The 13,012-nt window shown below is 39.0% G+C and overlaps 1 protein-coding gene across 12 annotated transcripts in view; it reads left to right on the top strand.

The window, feature by feature from the left end:
* Nucleotides 1-13,012, top strand: part of FERRY3 (FERRY endosomal RAB5 effector complex subunit 3) — a 58,924-nt gene that overhangs the window by 21,520 nt on the left and 24,392 nt on the right. For all 12 annotated transcript variants that reach the window (XM_073000951.2, XM_078394119.1, XM_078394120.1 and 9 more), the window contains 5 exons: nt 974-1,080; nt 3,047-3,244; nt 6,075-6,203; nt 9,331-9,405; nt 10,684-10,886. In XM_073000951.2, the coding sequence (XP_072857052.1) occupies nt 974-1,080; nt 3,047-3,244; nt 6,075-6,203; nt 9,331-9,405; nt 10,684-10,886 (712 nt within the window). The remainder of the gene's footprint in view (nt 1-973; nt 1,081-3,046; nt 3,245-6,074; nt 6,204-9,330; nt 9,406-10,683; nt 10,887-13,012) is intronic.

The following is a 13,012-nucleotide window of genomic DNA, read 5'->3' as shown; positions in this document are numbered from 1 at the left end:
CTATGGCCCTTCCAAGAAATTCCCAGGCTGTGTGGCTAATAATTTTCTCTTACAAAAAGTGGAGAAAGAAACTAGAGGGCTAGCTATCCTTTTATTGATTCTAACCGATAGAGATGATTTGGTGAAGGAAGTGGTAGGAAGAAATTGCAGTAAAGCTTCTGCCATGAAAAGCTGCTGAAGTGGCCAGACGGGCACACCAAAGTTTAGGGGACTTCCACATCCAACTGTGCATAAGGTTATATATCAAAAAGGAGTTTTTTATTAAAAAAAAAAGTCTGTAAGATCCAAAAGAAAAACCAAAAGGGTCAAGTACCTGAATATATTGTTCCCATTTTGACATGTCCCTATCAAGGCAAATTCTTCACTGGATTCTAAAATCTTTGTAAGAAATACTGTTACATATTTTCATTATTAGTCCTTACATCATAGATTCAGAGGAGATATGTAGCTCTCCAGATATGTGTGGACTGAAACTACCATAATACCCATCATGGTCAATGTGGGTTTGGGCAGATGGGAGTCTGCTTTTTCTATGTGCATTTATTTTGTCTTTTGTGCATTTTTCCCCTCTGTGTTTTTGTTTTCTCTTTCTCATCTTATGCGCACACCCAGGTGCACTCTTACAACGTCTCTTCCTTTATATGCGTTTTTCTTCTGTCCTTCTCCATTTGTTCTGTGTTTCATTGCATTTGTGTTTTCTGTGGGGAACCGTATAGGTATGGGAGAGAGAGTGACACACAGAGAAATGCATACTGTACTTTCAGGAAGGGGATGGCACATCCAACATTTTTAATCTGCGATGCTACAGCCATCTTGTGGTTGCACCCATAATGATTTTTTAAATTCCATTGTGTCTGTGCACATGAATTAGACTTTTCACTTGGCTGTAAAAAAATACATGACCTTATCAGTTTAAAAACTAAGTAGACAGAAGCAGCTTCCTGCCTTCTTCTTTTTTTCTTATTGGTTTTAGTGATGAAATAAAAGTTCAGCCAAATCAGTGGAGGGAATCTGTAGAAGGAAATGGGAGACTTTTTGAAGACCAGAGACAATTGGAAGAAAGTTTCACTATCCACTTAGGTAAGAACAAAGATGATCTTTACAGTGAATGTTCACAGCTTTAATGTGCTTGTGTGCAGATATGTTTTCCAAAATGTTGTAATTTGTGTTGTCCATGTGTGTGTGAAGCCATACACAGTGTAAATCTTGATCATTCTAGTCTATTCAGGAGACCAAGTTCAGTGAGTGTAGATTCATTGAAATAACCCAGGAAATACAGTTAATTCTAGAAGTTATAGCAAAGACATTAATTAAAGGAGATATGGAAGCATTACTATGTGCTGCTCTCAGTCACCCCAATGGATGATTTTCCGAGCATGTGTATACCTTTTTCTGTAATTCCATACCTTGGATTTGATTTTGCTATGGTTACAGCTAGCTTTCTGCTTATCCCATAAATTTCTCTGGGTTAGCACACTCTTGCTTTACTTAATGCACCTGCATTCACTATTTCTATATTTGGACATTATATTCAAGGCATTGAGACCTTGAGATGACTTGTAGTGTGGTACAAGTACAATAGAATAAGCAAAAGTTGTTAGGGGAGAGAAAGACATTAATTTAAGCCCCTTTCCCCCAGTTCTTAAATGTCCAGCTGCCTTTAGCTTCTAAAACTTTGCAACATACCAAGTCTCAAGGAAGTACCCCAACCCACAAATGGCTACCAGATCTCAGAGCATAATGCTTCCTTTTACACATGCTACTGCTGCTTATGCCTCTTCATCAGTTTCCAGGATGGATGGCAGACACAAGAGACATTTGAGGGCAGTAGAGAGGATTATAAGCCTTTCCCCCATACTCTGATGAGCACTTCAATTGAGAAGATGTATTAGGACAGCAGTAAATTAATGTTTATGCCATTTCAGAAGCTTCTGGTCACCAACATCCTTAAAATATGCTATGTATTATCCCTCATTTCTGTGCTTGTGGCCCTATAGACACACTGTAACATTATCAGTTCATGTGCAATAAGTAGCTCTTCACACTGAAGTTGTCACCTCACAGTTGCCTTTTGGAAGTGATATATTAACCAAAAAGGACAGACCCACCAATTCTTCTTGGGATTCCTTTTATTCTCATATATTGCCCTACACCCAAGTCTGTTACTTTTACTATTGTAGAATTCATGGCAATGTTTCCACCAGTTTCCACTCTATGTCTTCTGCCAAGGCAGATTTGGATTTCTAAATGTTTCTTGTGGATCATCCTAACTAACTAAGCCATGATCATCTGATTGTGTTATTTAGTGCTCATAATGTGTTAGAAGCAGTATTTTTTTGTTTATATGTCTTTTTTGTATGTTGAATAATAAATTTACATCTTGAATAAATCTCTTCTGATCTGGGGGCATTCTGTTAGGCTTATCTCACTACAGTGGACCCTCTACTTACGGAATTAATCCGTATTGGAATGGTGGCTGCAGGTCGAAAAGTCTGCAGGTCGAGTCTCCATTGACCAACAATGCATTGAAAACCTATTAATCCCGTAACCAGCCGTTTCTGTTCCATTTTTGTTCCATTTTGGGTTTTTTCTGGTCTGTAAGTCGATTCTCAGGCTGCAAGTAGAACCTAGATTTTGGGGCCAGAAAAGTCTGTAACTCGAAAAGTCTGTAAGTCGAGCCGTCTGTAAGTCGAGGGTCCACTGTATATTTTAACGCTTTTTTTAAACTTTCAACCAATTTTCTAAGGTGTGTGTGGTTTTTTGGTTTTGTTTTTTTGAGAAGAGGAGATTTTTGCTTAGAGATGAGAAGCTGGCAGAGTTATGATGATTAATCCAAGTAGATTTCTAAACAGAACCATCTATTCTTAATACTAAAACCCTTGCTGGTTTTTCAGTGTCAGCTACTGAGCAATTTAGAGTAGAGGTAATCCTAGCAGAAAAGTCAGAGATATTAGATAGTACAGTTCAGTTTACTGTCATATTGTTGATATGCTTTCACCGTCTCCTCCCACCTCTTTTTTGTCTTTTTCTTCTTTATCTTACCTAGGAGCACAACTGAAAACCATGCATAACCTCAGGTTATTGAGGGCAGATATGCTAGATTTCTGCAAACATAAACGCAATCATCGGAGTGGAATTAAACTGCACAGGCTTCAAACTGCCCTGTCACTTTATTCAGCTTCTCTTTGTGGCCTTGTCTTATTGGTGGATAATCGCATCAGTTCATACAGTGGGATCAAAAGGGGTAAGTTATTCTTAGGATCTAAATGTATACTAAAAATATTTTCTCCTTTGCTCAGTCTGAAAAATAACCAACAAAGTAATTTTACAGTACCATAAGATCCTTCGGTATATATACAGAGTGCTACTCCTGTCCTCTAAAGATGCTGGCCACAGAGACTGGTGAAACGTTAGGAAGAACAACCTTTAGAACATGGCCAAAGAGCCCGAAAAACCCACAACAACCAGTTGTGCTTCTCTTTATAATAAATAGGTAAAATATTGGTGGAACAGTATTACTTGCTTTTTTTCAATAGCACTCAGTTTTGATTACTTTCCACCTGACCTCTATTTTACTTTATTTATTTTATTTGTTTACAAGATTTTTTAGGCACACCATTACCAGTGGTCTCTGAGCGGTGTGGTTATCAAGTGATTAATGTGGTTATCAAGTGAGTATATGGTGCCACATTCATATAAACTCTGTAAATCACTCCTGAGCCAGGTCTAGATCTCAGCATAAAGGCAATTACATGCATGGTCCTGGCTCAACACTGCAGTGAAAGAGACTACTGTTTACTGTATAGAGGGCACATAGGTTGTTTCTGAGCCGTGATTGTTTATGACGATTGGTAAAGGCACTTTCTATTATAGTGCTATTCTCTGATAAATAACCCCTATTTGGGTCTTTGGTGTTGGAGAAGGAAACAGGCACCAACCACCGATGCTGAGGAGGCTGAAATTGACCAATTCTATGAAGACTTACAACACCTTCTGGAAATTACACCAAAGAAGGATGTCCTTGTCATTCTAGGGGACTGGAATGCTAAAGTAGGGAGTCAAGAGATAAAAGAAACAATCGGTAAGTTTGGCCTTGGAGTTCAGAACGAAGCAGGACAAAGGCTAATAGAGTTTTGTCAAGAGAACAAGCTGGTCATCACAAACACTCTTTTCCAACAACAAAAGAGGCGACTCTACACATGAAAATCACCAGATGGCAATACCGAAATCAGATTGATTATATTCTCTGCAGCCAAAGATGGAGAAGCTCTATACAATCAGCAAAAACAAGACCTAGAGCTGATTGTAGCTCTGATCATCAGCTTCTTATAGCAAAACTCAAGCTTAAGCTGAAGAAAGTAGGAAAACCCACTGGGCCAGTCAAGTATAATCTAAACCAAATCCCTTATGAATACACAGCGGAAGTGAAGAACAGATTTAAGGAACTAGATTTGGTGGACAGAGTGCCTGGAGAACTATGGATGGATACTCATAACAATGTACAGGAGGCAGCAAAAATTACCAACCCAAAGAAAAGGAAATGCAAGAAAGCAAAGTGGCTATCCATTAAGGCCTTACAAATAGCAGAGAAGAGAAGGAAAACAAAATGAAAGGGAGATAGGAAAAGTTGCAGAAAACTGAATGCAGACTTCCAAAGAATAGCAAGGAGAGACAAGAGGGCCTCCTTAAATGAACAGTGCAAAGAAATAGAGGAAAAGAATAGAAAGGGAGAAACCAGATATCTGTTAAAGAAAATTGGAGATATTAAAGGAACATTTTGTGCAAAGATGGACATGATAAAGGACAAAAATGGCAGGGACCTCAGAGAAGCGGAAGACATCAAGAAGAGGTGGCAAGAATACAGAGAGGAATTATACCAGAAAGATCTGGACAAGCTAGATAGTGTGGCTGCTGACCTTAATTAAACCAGACATCCTGGAGAGTGAAGTCTAGTGGGCCTTAGAAAGCATGGCTAGTGGAGGTGATGGCATTCCAGTTGAACTATTTAAAATCTTAAAAGATGAGATTATTAAGGTGCTACACTCACTATGCCATCAAGTTTGGAAAACTTAGCAGTGGCCAGAGGATTGGAAAAGCTCAGTCTACATCCCAATCCCAAAGAAGGGCAGTGCTAAATAATGCTCCAACTACTGTACAGTTTCATTTCACATGCTAGGAAGGTTATGATCAAAATCCTACAAGGTAGGCTTCATAAGTATATGGACCAAGAACTCCCAGAAGTACAAGCTGGATTTCGAAGGGACAGAGGAACCAGAGACCAAATTGCTAACATGCACTGGATTATGGAGAAAGCCAGAGAGTTCCAGAAAAACATCTACTTTTGCTTCATTGACTATGCAATAGTCTTGGACTGTGTGGACCACAGCAAACTATGGCAAGTCCTTAAAGAAATGAGTGTGCCTGACCACCTTATCTATCTCCTGAGAAGAGAGAGAGAGCTGGACCATAAAGAAGGCTGACCACCAAAGAATTGATGCTTTTGAATTGTGGTGCTGGAGGAGACTCTTCAGAGTCCCCTGGACTGCAAAGAGAACAAACCTATCCATTTTGAAGGAAATCAACCTTGTGTGCTCACTGGAAGGACAGATCCTGAAGCTGAGGCTTCAAGACTTTGGCCATCTCATGAGAAGAGAAGACTCCCTGGAAAAGAGAAGACTCCCTGATGTTGGGGAAGTGTGATGGCAAGAGGAGAAGGGGACGACAGAGGACAAGATGGTTGGACAGTGTCATCGAATCTACCAACATGAATTTGAGCAAACTCCAGGAGGCAGTGGAAGACAGGAGGTTCTGACATGCTCTGGTCCATGGGGTCACAAAGAGTCGGACATGACTTAACAATTAAGGAAAATACTAAGTAACACTTTCTGACCTTCTGTCCCAACTTTCTTGGTCTATTTCTCATTGAGATGGTTATAAAACTAACATGTAAGCAAAAAAGTGAAGCTCTCCCTCTGATATGTAGTTTTCATTTGGAGAAACAGTCAATCTCAGTGTTGATCAGTATAGTTTCAAAAGAAGTTTAACACATCTGGTGGGTTCTTAATGTCTTTCAGATTTTGCAACAGTCTGCCAGGAGTGTACAGATTTCCACTTTCCTGGGATTCAGGAGCAGCTTGAAATTGTTCAACAGGTTGTTCTTTATGCTCGAGCACAACATAGCAGTAAATCTAAAAGGCTAAATGGTCAGTACTAATTAGACTCACTCTGGTTGAAGTAAAATAATCATGTGTGCATGTGATCAAGTGGCAGATGTTTGCAGTTTCCTTCCCTGTAAAATAAGAGTAAAGTATACTCTCTTGGAACAGAAGTGCATTTTAAAAAGTGATACATAATTGCAGTCTCCATTTATGTTGGTGGGTTGTTCCAGAATGCTAAAAACGCATAGCCTGTTTCCCCGAAAATAAGACTCAACCTGAAAATAAGCCCTAGTATGATTTTTCAGATGCTCGTAATATAATCTTTACCCCAAAAATAAGCCTCAGTTAAGTGAAAACCTGCCCTTCACCATTGTGCAGCAACCAGAAGAAGGTGGCATGACTGTATTTGAATGTAGATTGTTGTACATGAAAACAATAAAATATCCCCTGAAAATAAGCCCTAATGTGTTTTTGGAGCAAAAATTAATATAAGATCTTGTCTTATTTTCAGGGGTGGGGGTGGGGGACAGTGGTTTGCATTAATTTCATAGGTGGCTCTAGCTGCATTTCTAACATAAAAGTTTTGCAACAATTGTGTCATTGTGTTATAATTAACATGAAGCAGAATTCAGTACAAAGCTTACAGATATTCATAAATTGGTCAAATAGTGTTATGGTTTTTGTTCTGTTTGGCAATGCATGGCACACATAGCAAAGGAAGAGTCTGGTGAAATAGAGGTTGATATTGTCACATGTGAACTTGTTTTTCTGCTGAAACACAAGCATATAGTTCATTGATAGATTTTGTTCACTTACTCCCTCTTCCTCTGCTGGATGCACCCCTTAACATGTTGTGGGGATTTGACCGTGTCAAAGACTATACTTTTATTAGGAAGTTCTAGGACTCCTAGTACAGTGGAAGAGTCAAGTCTGAGACATTAGACTATAAGGCATCCACCTACTTCAGGATTAATGGTCACATAAACAGAAGAGAATGGATAATTCCAGTGGTGATGGGGGGGGCAGAAAAATTATTGGATTGCAGCTACTGGACAGCAGTAATAGTGAAGATGACACTGGTGGAGAATCTTTTAAGACAGCAGTGACACTCAAACTAACTTGTGTTAGTACTGCATAAAAGAATGTTGATTGCTATTTTGGTCTAAGAGTCGGACACAAAACAGGAAAACAACTCAGAATTCTGTTTATTGCATATACATGCTACAGGCAGCCAACCAGACAAATGGCCAGTATAGTAATTAAATAGACAACTTAATTGGATGTATGAAATGGAGAAGTTGTATTGTCTCTGCTAAAACAAGACAAGGAGAACTGGTACTGACCATCAATTGTTAATATAAAAAATTAGAGCAAAGCTGAAAAAGAACATGGAAAGAATCACTGTCCCTAATTATAATTTCAGTAATATTTCTGTCAATATAAAGAACAGATCTGCATTACTAAACTCAAATTACTGTGAACCAGAAGAGCTATGGATTGAAACTAGAGATATTAAGTTAAAAAAAGAATTAAAGTAAAATTGGTAGTCCTATTTAGTAGTTGGAGGTGACGGAGTGCAGTCACATGGAAGGGCTTCTTCCTGTAGAATTTGTTGCAGTTAGTTATTCTGTTCTTTCTAATAGCAAAGAAAATGTATTTAATTTATTTTGTTTAACTTCATGCTTGCCTTGTTTGTAAGTTTTTAGTAATCTGAGAAAGATATGACTCAACCCAGACTTTGCTCAATTAGGTTGCAGTACGTGTTGGATGTTTACTCAGTGGATTATTGCCAGTGGCTCTGGCATCCTACAGCCAATGTAACCTGCCTTTATCTTGATGAGATGAATTTCACTTGTCAGGGAACCTTCTGTCATCAATGATGGAATGCAGTTTTTATTTTTAATTAGAGAGAACCTGTTGTTTCCTTTTTTCATTCATTGTACAATTGGTTCTGTCACATTGGTACATTGTGCCCCAAAGGTTGCGTGTTGAAAATCAGCAGAGTCAAAAATGTCCACAGAATTAAAATCTTTTCATTTGGATTTTCCCTTGTATGCATGTACAAGGGAAAATCATTTACGTCATGTTATTTTATTTCGATTTTCACCCCACCCATTTAGTGACCAGGCCACTATTCTAGTATTGTCAGTACTGGAGTTATAAATACCGTATTTTTCATTTCTCAAGAAATCATTCTAGGATGTCAGAGAAATAGGTTCCATTTCTTCCTTAAGCAAGCAGAAACCTAGTCGTTTGCTTTCTAGTCTATAAAAGCAAACAGGACTCGGAATATTAGGAATTGTTATTACAGATATTTGGAACAATCAAATTCAGATTTGGATGTATCCAGAACTATCCGAACATGGCATTACTCAGTAAATTCTGATTATTTCTGAATCCGAATGCACATCCCTTACACATAACAAGAAAGTAAAGGTCGGGGTACCCTTTAAATCCTTACAAACCCATTGATTTTGATGGGTAAGATTTAAGCATGCACTTTGTGTGTTTTGTTTGGAAGTAGAGGTATTTTCTGTATGCATTATTTTTGCCCATGTGATTTTTCCATGTATAAGATGCCCCCATGTATAAGATGCCCCCCACCTTTCTAACCTAAAATTTAAGAAATCTAAGTGGGGCTTAGCAAGTATAGGGAAAAAGGGATCAAAGCACTGCAGGATCGCTTTGATCCCTGCTTTCTCCCTTCATGCTAAGCCCCACAGGTCTTAGCAAAAGGAGAGGGAAAGGGATCAAAGCAATCCTGTGACTGCATGATCGTTTTGATTCCTTTCCCCCTTATATAGCCATGGGATTGCTTTGATCCTTTCCATGGGACTTAGTAAGCAGAGGGGAAAGCAAGGACCAAAGCCATCCTGCAGCGCTATGATCCCTGCTTTCCTTTTGCTAAGGCTTAGCAAGTGGAGGGGAAAGCAGGAATCAAAGCCCTGCAGGATCACTTTGATCCTTGCTTTCCCCTCCACTTGTTTTTTCTCTCCTCAGCTTACTTCCATGTATAAGACGGCCCTCAATTTTTAGTCTAAAAATTTTAGACAAAAGTATAGTCTTATACATGGAGAAATACGGTAACACATAACATATTTTCTTGAATGTTGTTATATATCATGGAGCAGCATCTAGTTCTACATGACACCAAGTTTTATTTTTCCTATAGAAGCAGGAAGCAAAAATAGTGCAAGTGATGATAAATCTAAGACTGTTGATCAAAACCCTGCAAATATCTTGCCAGGTATGTTCTGCGCATTTTATTCAGTTGAATGTTTGCCTTGTCAGAATTTAGACTGTAATCTTTCCAGTGTAGTTGCACTTGCTGGTTTTTTGAGGCAAGATTTTGCTTTTATTCTTTTTGTTACAAAGTATAGAATGGAAATTTAGGAAACATCTGACTTTTTTTTTATTAAAGGCACTAAATTGTGCTATGTAGAATGAAAATTCATGAATCTCTAACGCTTCTTGCATCAGTTGTGGACTCTGTCTACAAATGCTAATTTCACAATACACTTGCTTGTCCTTAAGATGTCATAGGACAATCTGTTTTTCCCCCCTCTTGTTGAACGTGTCTCATCTGACTACTGTGCTGAACAACTACATCCATCTATGGTCGTGTTAGGAACAGGACAGTTATCTACTTTAGACTTTCTGAAGATTTGGAGGCAGAAAATAATATATTTTGGCTGTGCTGCCATCCTTCTCTGCTTTCCTCCTCTAATACTGTATTGTCTCCACACCTTCGTAAGGTCTGGTTTTGTTAAAGACTGATGGCAGAACACTCCCCTGGGTTCATATTATGAAACAGAAGAGAACACTGTGGTGGCAGGCTCTGTTTTTATTGAGCATTCTGCAGGAGCAAAAAATACTAATTATTCCAGGCATTGTCTCCTTCACACAGCAGTTAAACATGAGCAAAAAAAATTGTATAAGAATAGTCCTATGAAATATCCTTTTATGGATTGATTTTGCTGAATTGAAATGGAATCCTTTTTGGTCCATACCACCAAATGTTCCCCTTCTCTTGCAGACTTAAAATTTATGGTTACAAAGCCTGTGTCCATGATATGTGAATGGCCAACTAGAGATTAAATCTACTCAGAAAGGTAGTTGACTCAGATGGACAGTGCAGTGATAAGGCAGAGAGATTTGTCCTTTTCTTTCACAAGAAGAAAATATCCATTTTTTCATAGAAGTGCTGCAACCTCCCATTAAGTTTTGAATCCACTGTTACATGTTTCACTCTGTTTAGGTTTAAGAATTGTAACAGCTAAGGAGTTCTATCTCTCTCTCTCTCTCTCTCTCTCAGTACTGTTGTATTGCTGGAGTGAAGTGCTTTTCTTTTGCACCACTTGTTTTGGGATATCTTAACTGAGATGCATAATAAAATGTAACAGAAATTATTTGAGTAAGAGGAGGGGCATTGGGTGAAGATTTAGTCACAACTTAATCCTTTCTTGTTTAATTTAAGTTCACAAAACTGTAAATTAAACTGTTGTTTATGATATGATTCCTTTAGGAGAATTTTACATAAGTCGCCATTCAAACCTCTCTGAAATTCATGTTACTTTTCATCTCTGTGTGGATGATAATGTGAGGTCAGGTAATATTACTGCCCGGGATCCTGCAATCATGGGCCTCCGAAATATCCTCAAAGTATGCTGTACACATGACATTACAACCGTCAGTATTCCTCTTCTGCTGGTACATGATATGTCTGAGGTAAGTGGTCAGTCACCAGTGATTGCATTTTCTGGTTAAAATGTTAACGCTGGGCCTCTTCTACTAAAAACTCTTTAAAAAACACACACCACTTTCCCTTTTTAGAAGTGCAGTTTCAAACAGACTTTAAAACTTATAACTTTCAGAGTGAAATTTAGCATCCTTCATCCTCATCTGGATCTATTAAACCTGTAGGTGTTATCTCGTTCTTTCAAACAAGACAAAAGCTGTAATTTGTAGATTTCCTATGATAGCTGGATCGATTGCTTTCAGAATTTCATTTCACTGTCTGCATTTGAGTCAAACTGGGGTATTTCCAAATAAGTTCAAATTGATTTGGGCCATTTCTTGAATTGCCAAGTCAGGGTCCCAACTGTTGTAAAAACTCAGGTCTGTGAAACTCTGGCAGGTTCAATTTGATACCTGTTAGAGAGAGAGAAGAAAGCGCTAACCCAAACGCAATTTTTTTTTAAAATTTATGGGGAAATGTTTATTGAGAAATAGGAATTCTGAAGAATTGAAGATGAACAGAGTATGCTGGCTCAGATACATTCATCTTGATAGGAAAAAATAGAAGTACAGTGGTGCCTCGCTTGACGAGGATAATCCATTCCAGCAAAATCGCTGTAGAACGAAATCCTCGTCAAGCGAAAATAAAAAACCCATTGAAATGCATTGAAAACCAAATGCATTCAATGTGTTCTAATGGGCTAAATACCTAATCATCCAGCAAATCGTCCACAGGGCAGCCATTTTCCAGTGCCTGTAAAGTGAAAAATGCCTCCTAAAAACAGCGGGGAGCCATTTTGGACAGCGGGTGGCCATTTTGAAACCCAACGATCAGCTTTTTTGAGATCATTGTAATGTGAAGAATCGGTTCCCAAAGCAGGGAACCGATCGTCATAAAGCAATTTTTGGCCATTAAAACATCGTTTTGCGATTGCAAAAGCAATCGCAAAAAACTCACCGTCAAGTGGATTCATCGTTTAATGAGGTAATCGTTAAGCGAAGCACCACTGTATGCCTTTATAAGGTTTAATTCATAACAAGCTGAGATAATAAAATCAGGAAATCCTGTTCCACATAGAACAATTTGACCCCAGATGTATGGTGGTTTATTTATTTGTTTGTTTGTTTATTTGTTTGTTCGATTTATATCCCGCCCATCTGGTATATTCTACCACTCTGGGCGGCTTCTTGTCTACATTGTGTTGTGGCTCTGATAGACAGCATCAGACAGTGATAGACTGCAGTAATCTCATACAAACTCACTTGTTTAGGTGGTTACATAGTTCTGTAGATACAGTCAACCCTCGATTTACGAACTTAATCCGTTCCGGAAGTCAGTTCATAAATTGGAAAGTTAGTAAATCGAGCCAGCAATTCCCATAGGAGTGCATTGGAAACCAATTAATCCATTCCGGCCAAAGTCCTCCCATCGTGCTGGGGAAGCAAGGCTTTTCACCCGATGTTGCCACAGCTGCTGAGTCCCCTTCACGCCAGGCCAGGGACTGAGCTCAGCCCGGTGCAAAGGGGACTCAGCATGGGGTGAAAGGAGGGAGCCAATTTCTCCCCAGCTGCCCAGCTTGCTTCTTGTTTGGAGAAGCAAGCCGGGCAGCCGAGGAGAAATCAGCTCCCTCCTTTAACCCAATGCTGCCGGGGCTGCCTCCTTTTTGGCTTCAGAGGTTTCAAAGGGCTTCCTCCGATTTCGGAGGAAGCCTTTTGAAAGCTCCAAAGGCAGGGAGGAAGGGCAGGAAATTCGAACTTCCCGCCCTTTCTCCCTGCCTTTTGGGTTCGTAACTCGATTTGCGTTCGCAAGTAGGGAACCCGAAACCTTCGCAACTAGGGTCGTTTGTAAGTTGAGGGCCCACTGTACAAAAGTAAAGAGGGATATTTTTAAATTACAGGAATCAGATTTTGTTAGCACTCTCTGCATGTTACTTTGACATGCAAAAATGTCAAGCCACTAACAGAAAGTTGCATTTCCTCTGTTCCTTTATCTTGTGTCCCTCCAGACTTTGTGTTTGCTGTTACCTATTCTGTCCTTGGAGTTAATATAGAACAGAAAAGTTAGTTGTGGTCTTATCTATTAGAATGAAAGAAATACTCAACACAGTAGTTTTACT

This window comes from Pogona vitticeps, chromosome 5 (assembly GCF_051106095.1).
Source record: "Pogona vitticeps strain Pit_001003342236 chromosome 5, PviZW2.1, whole genome shotgun sequence".
NCBI lineage: Eukaryota > Metazoa > Chordata > Lepidosauria > Squamata > Agamidae > Pogona > Pogona vitticeps.
The sequence above is the reverse complement of the archived record's forward strand: the minus strand, read 5'-3'. Positions and strand labels throughout refer to the sequence as shown.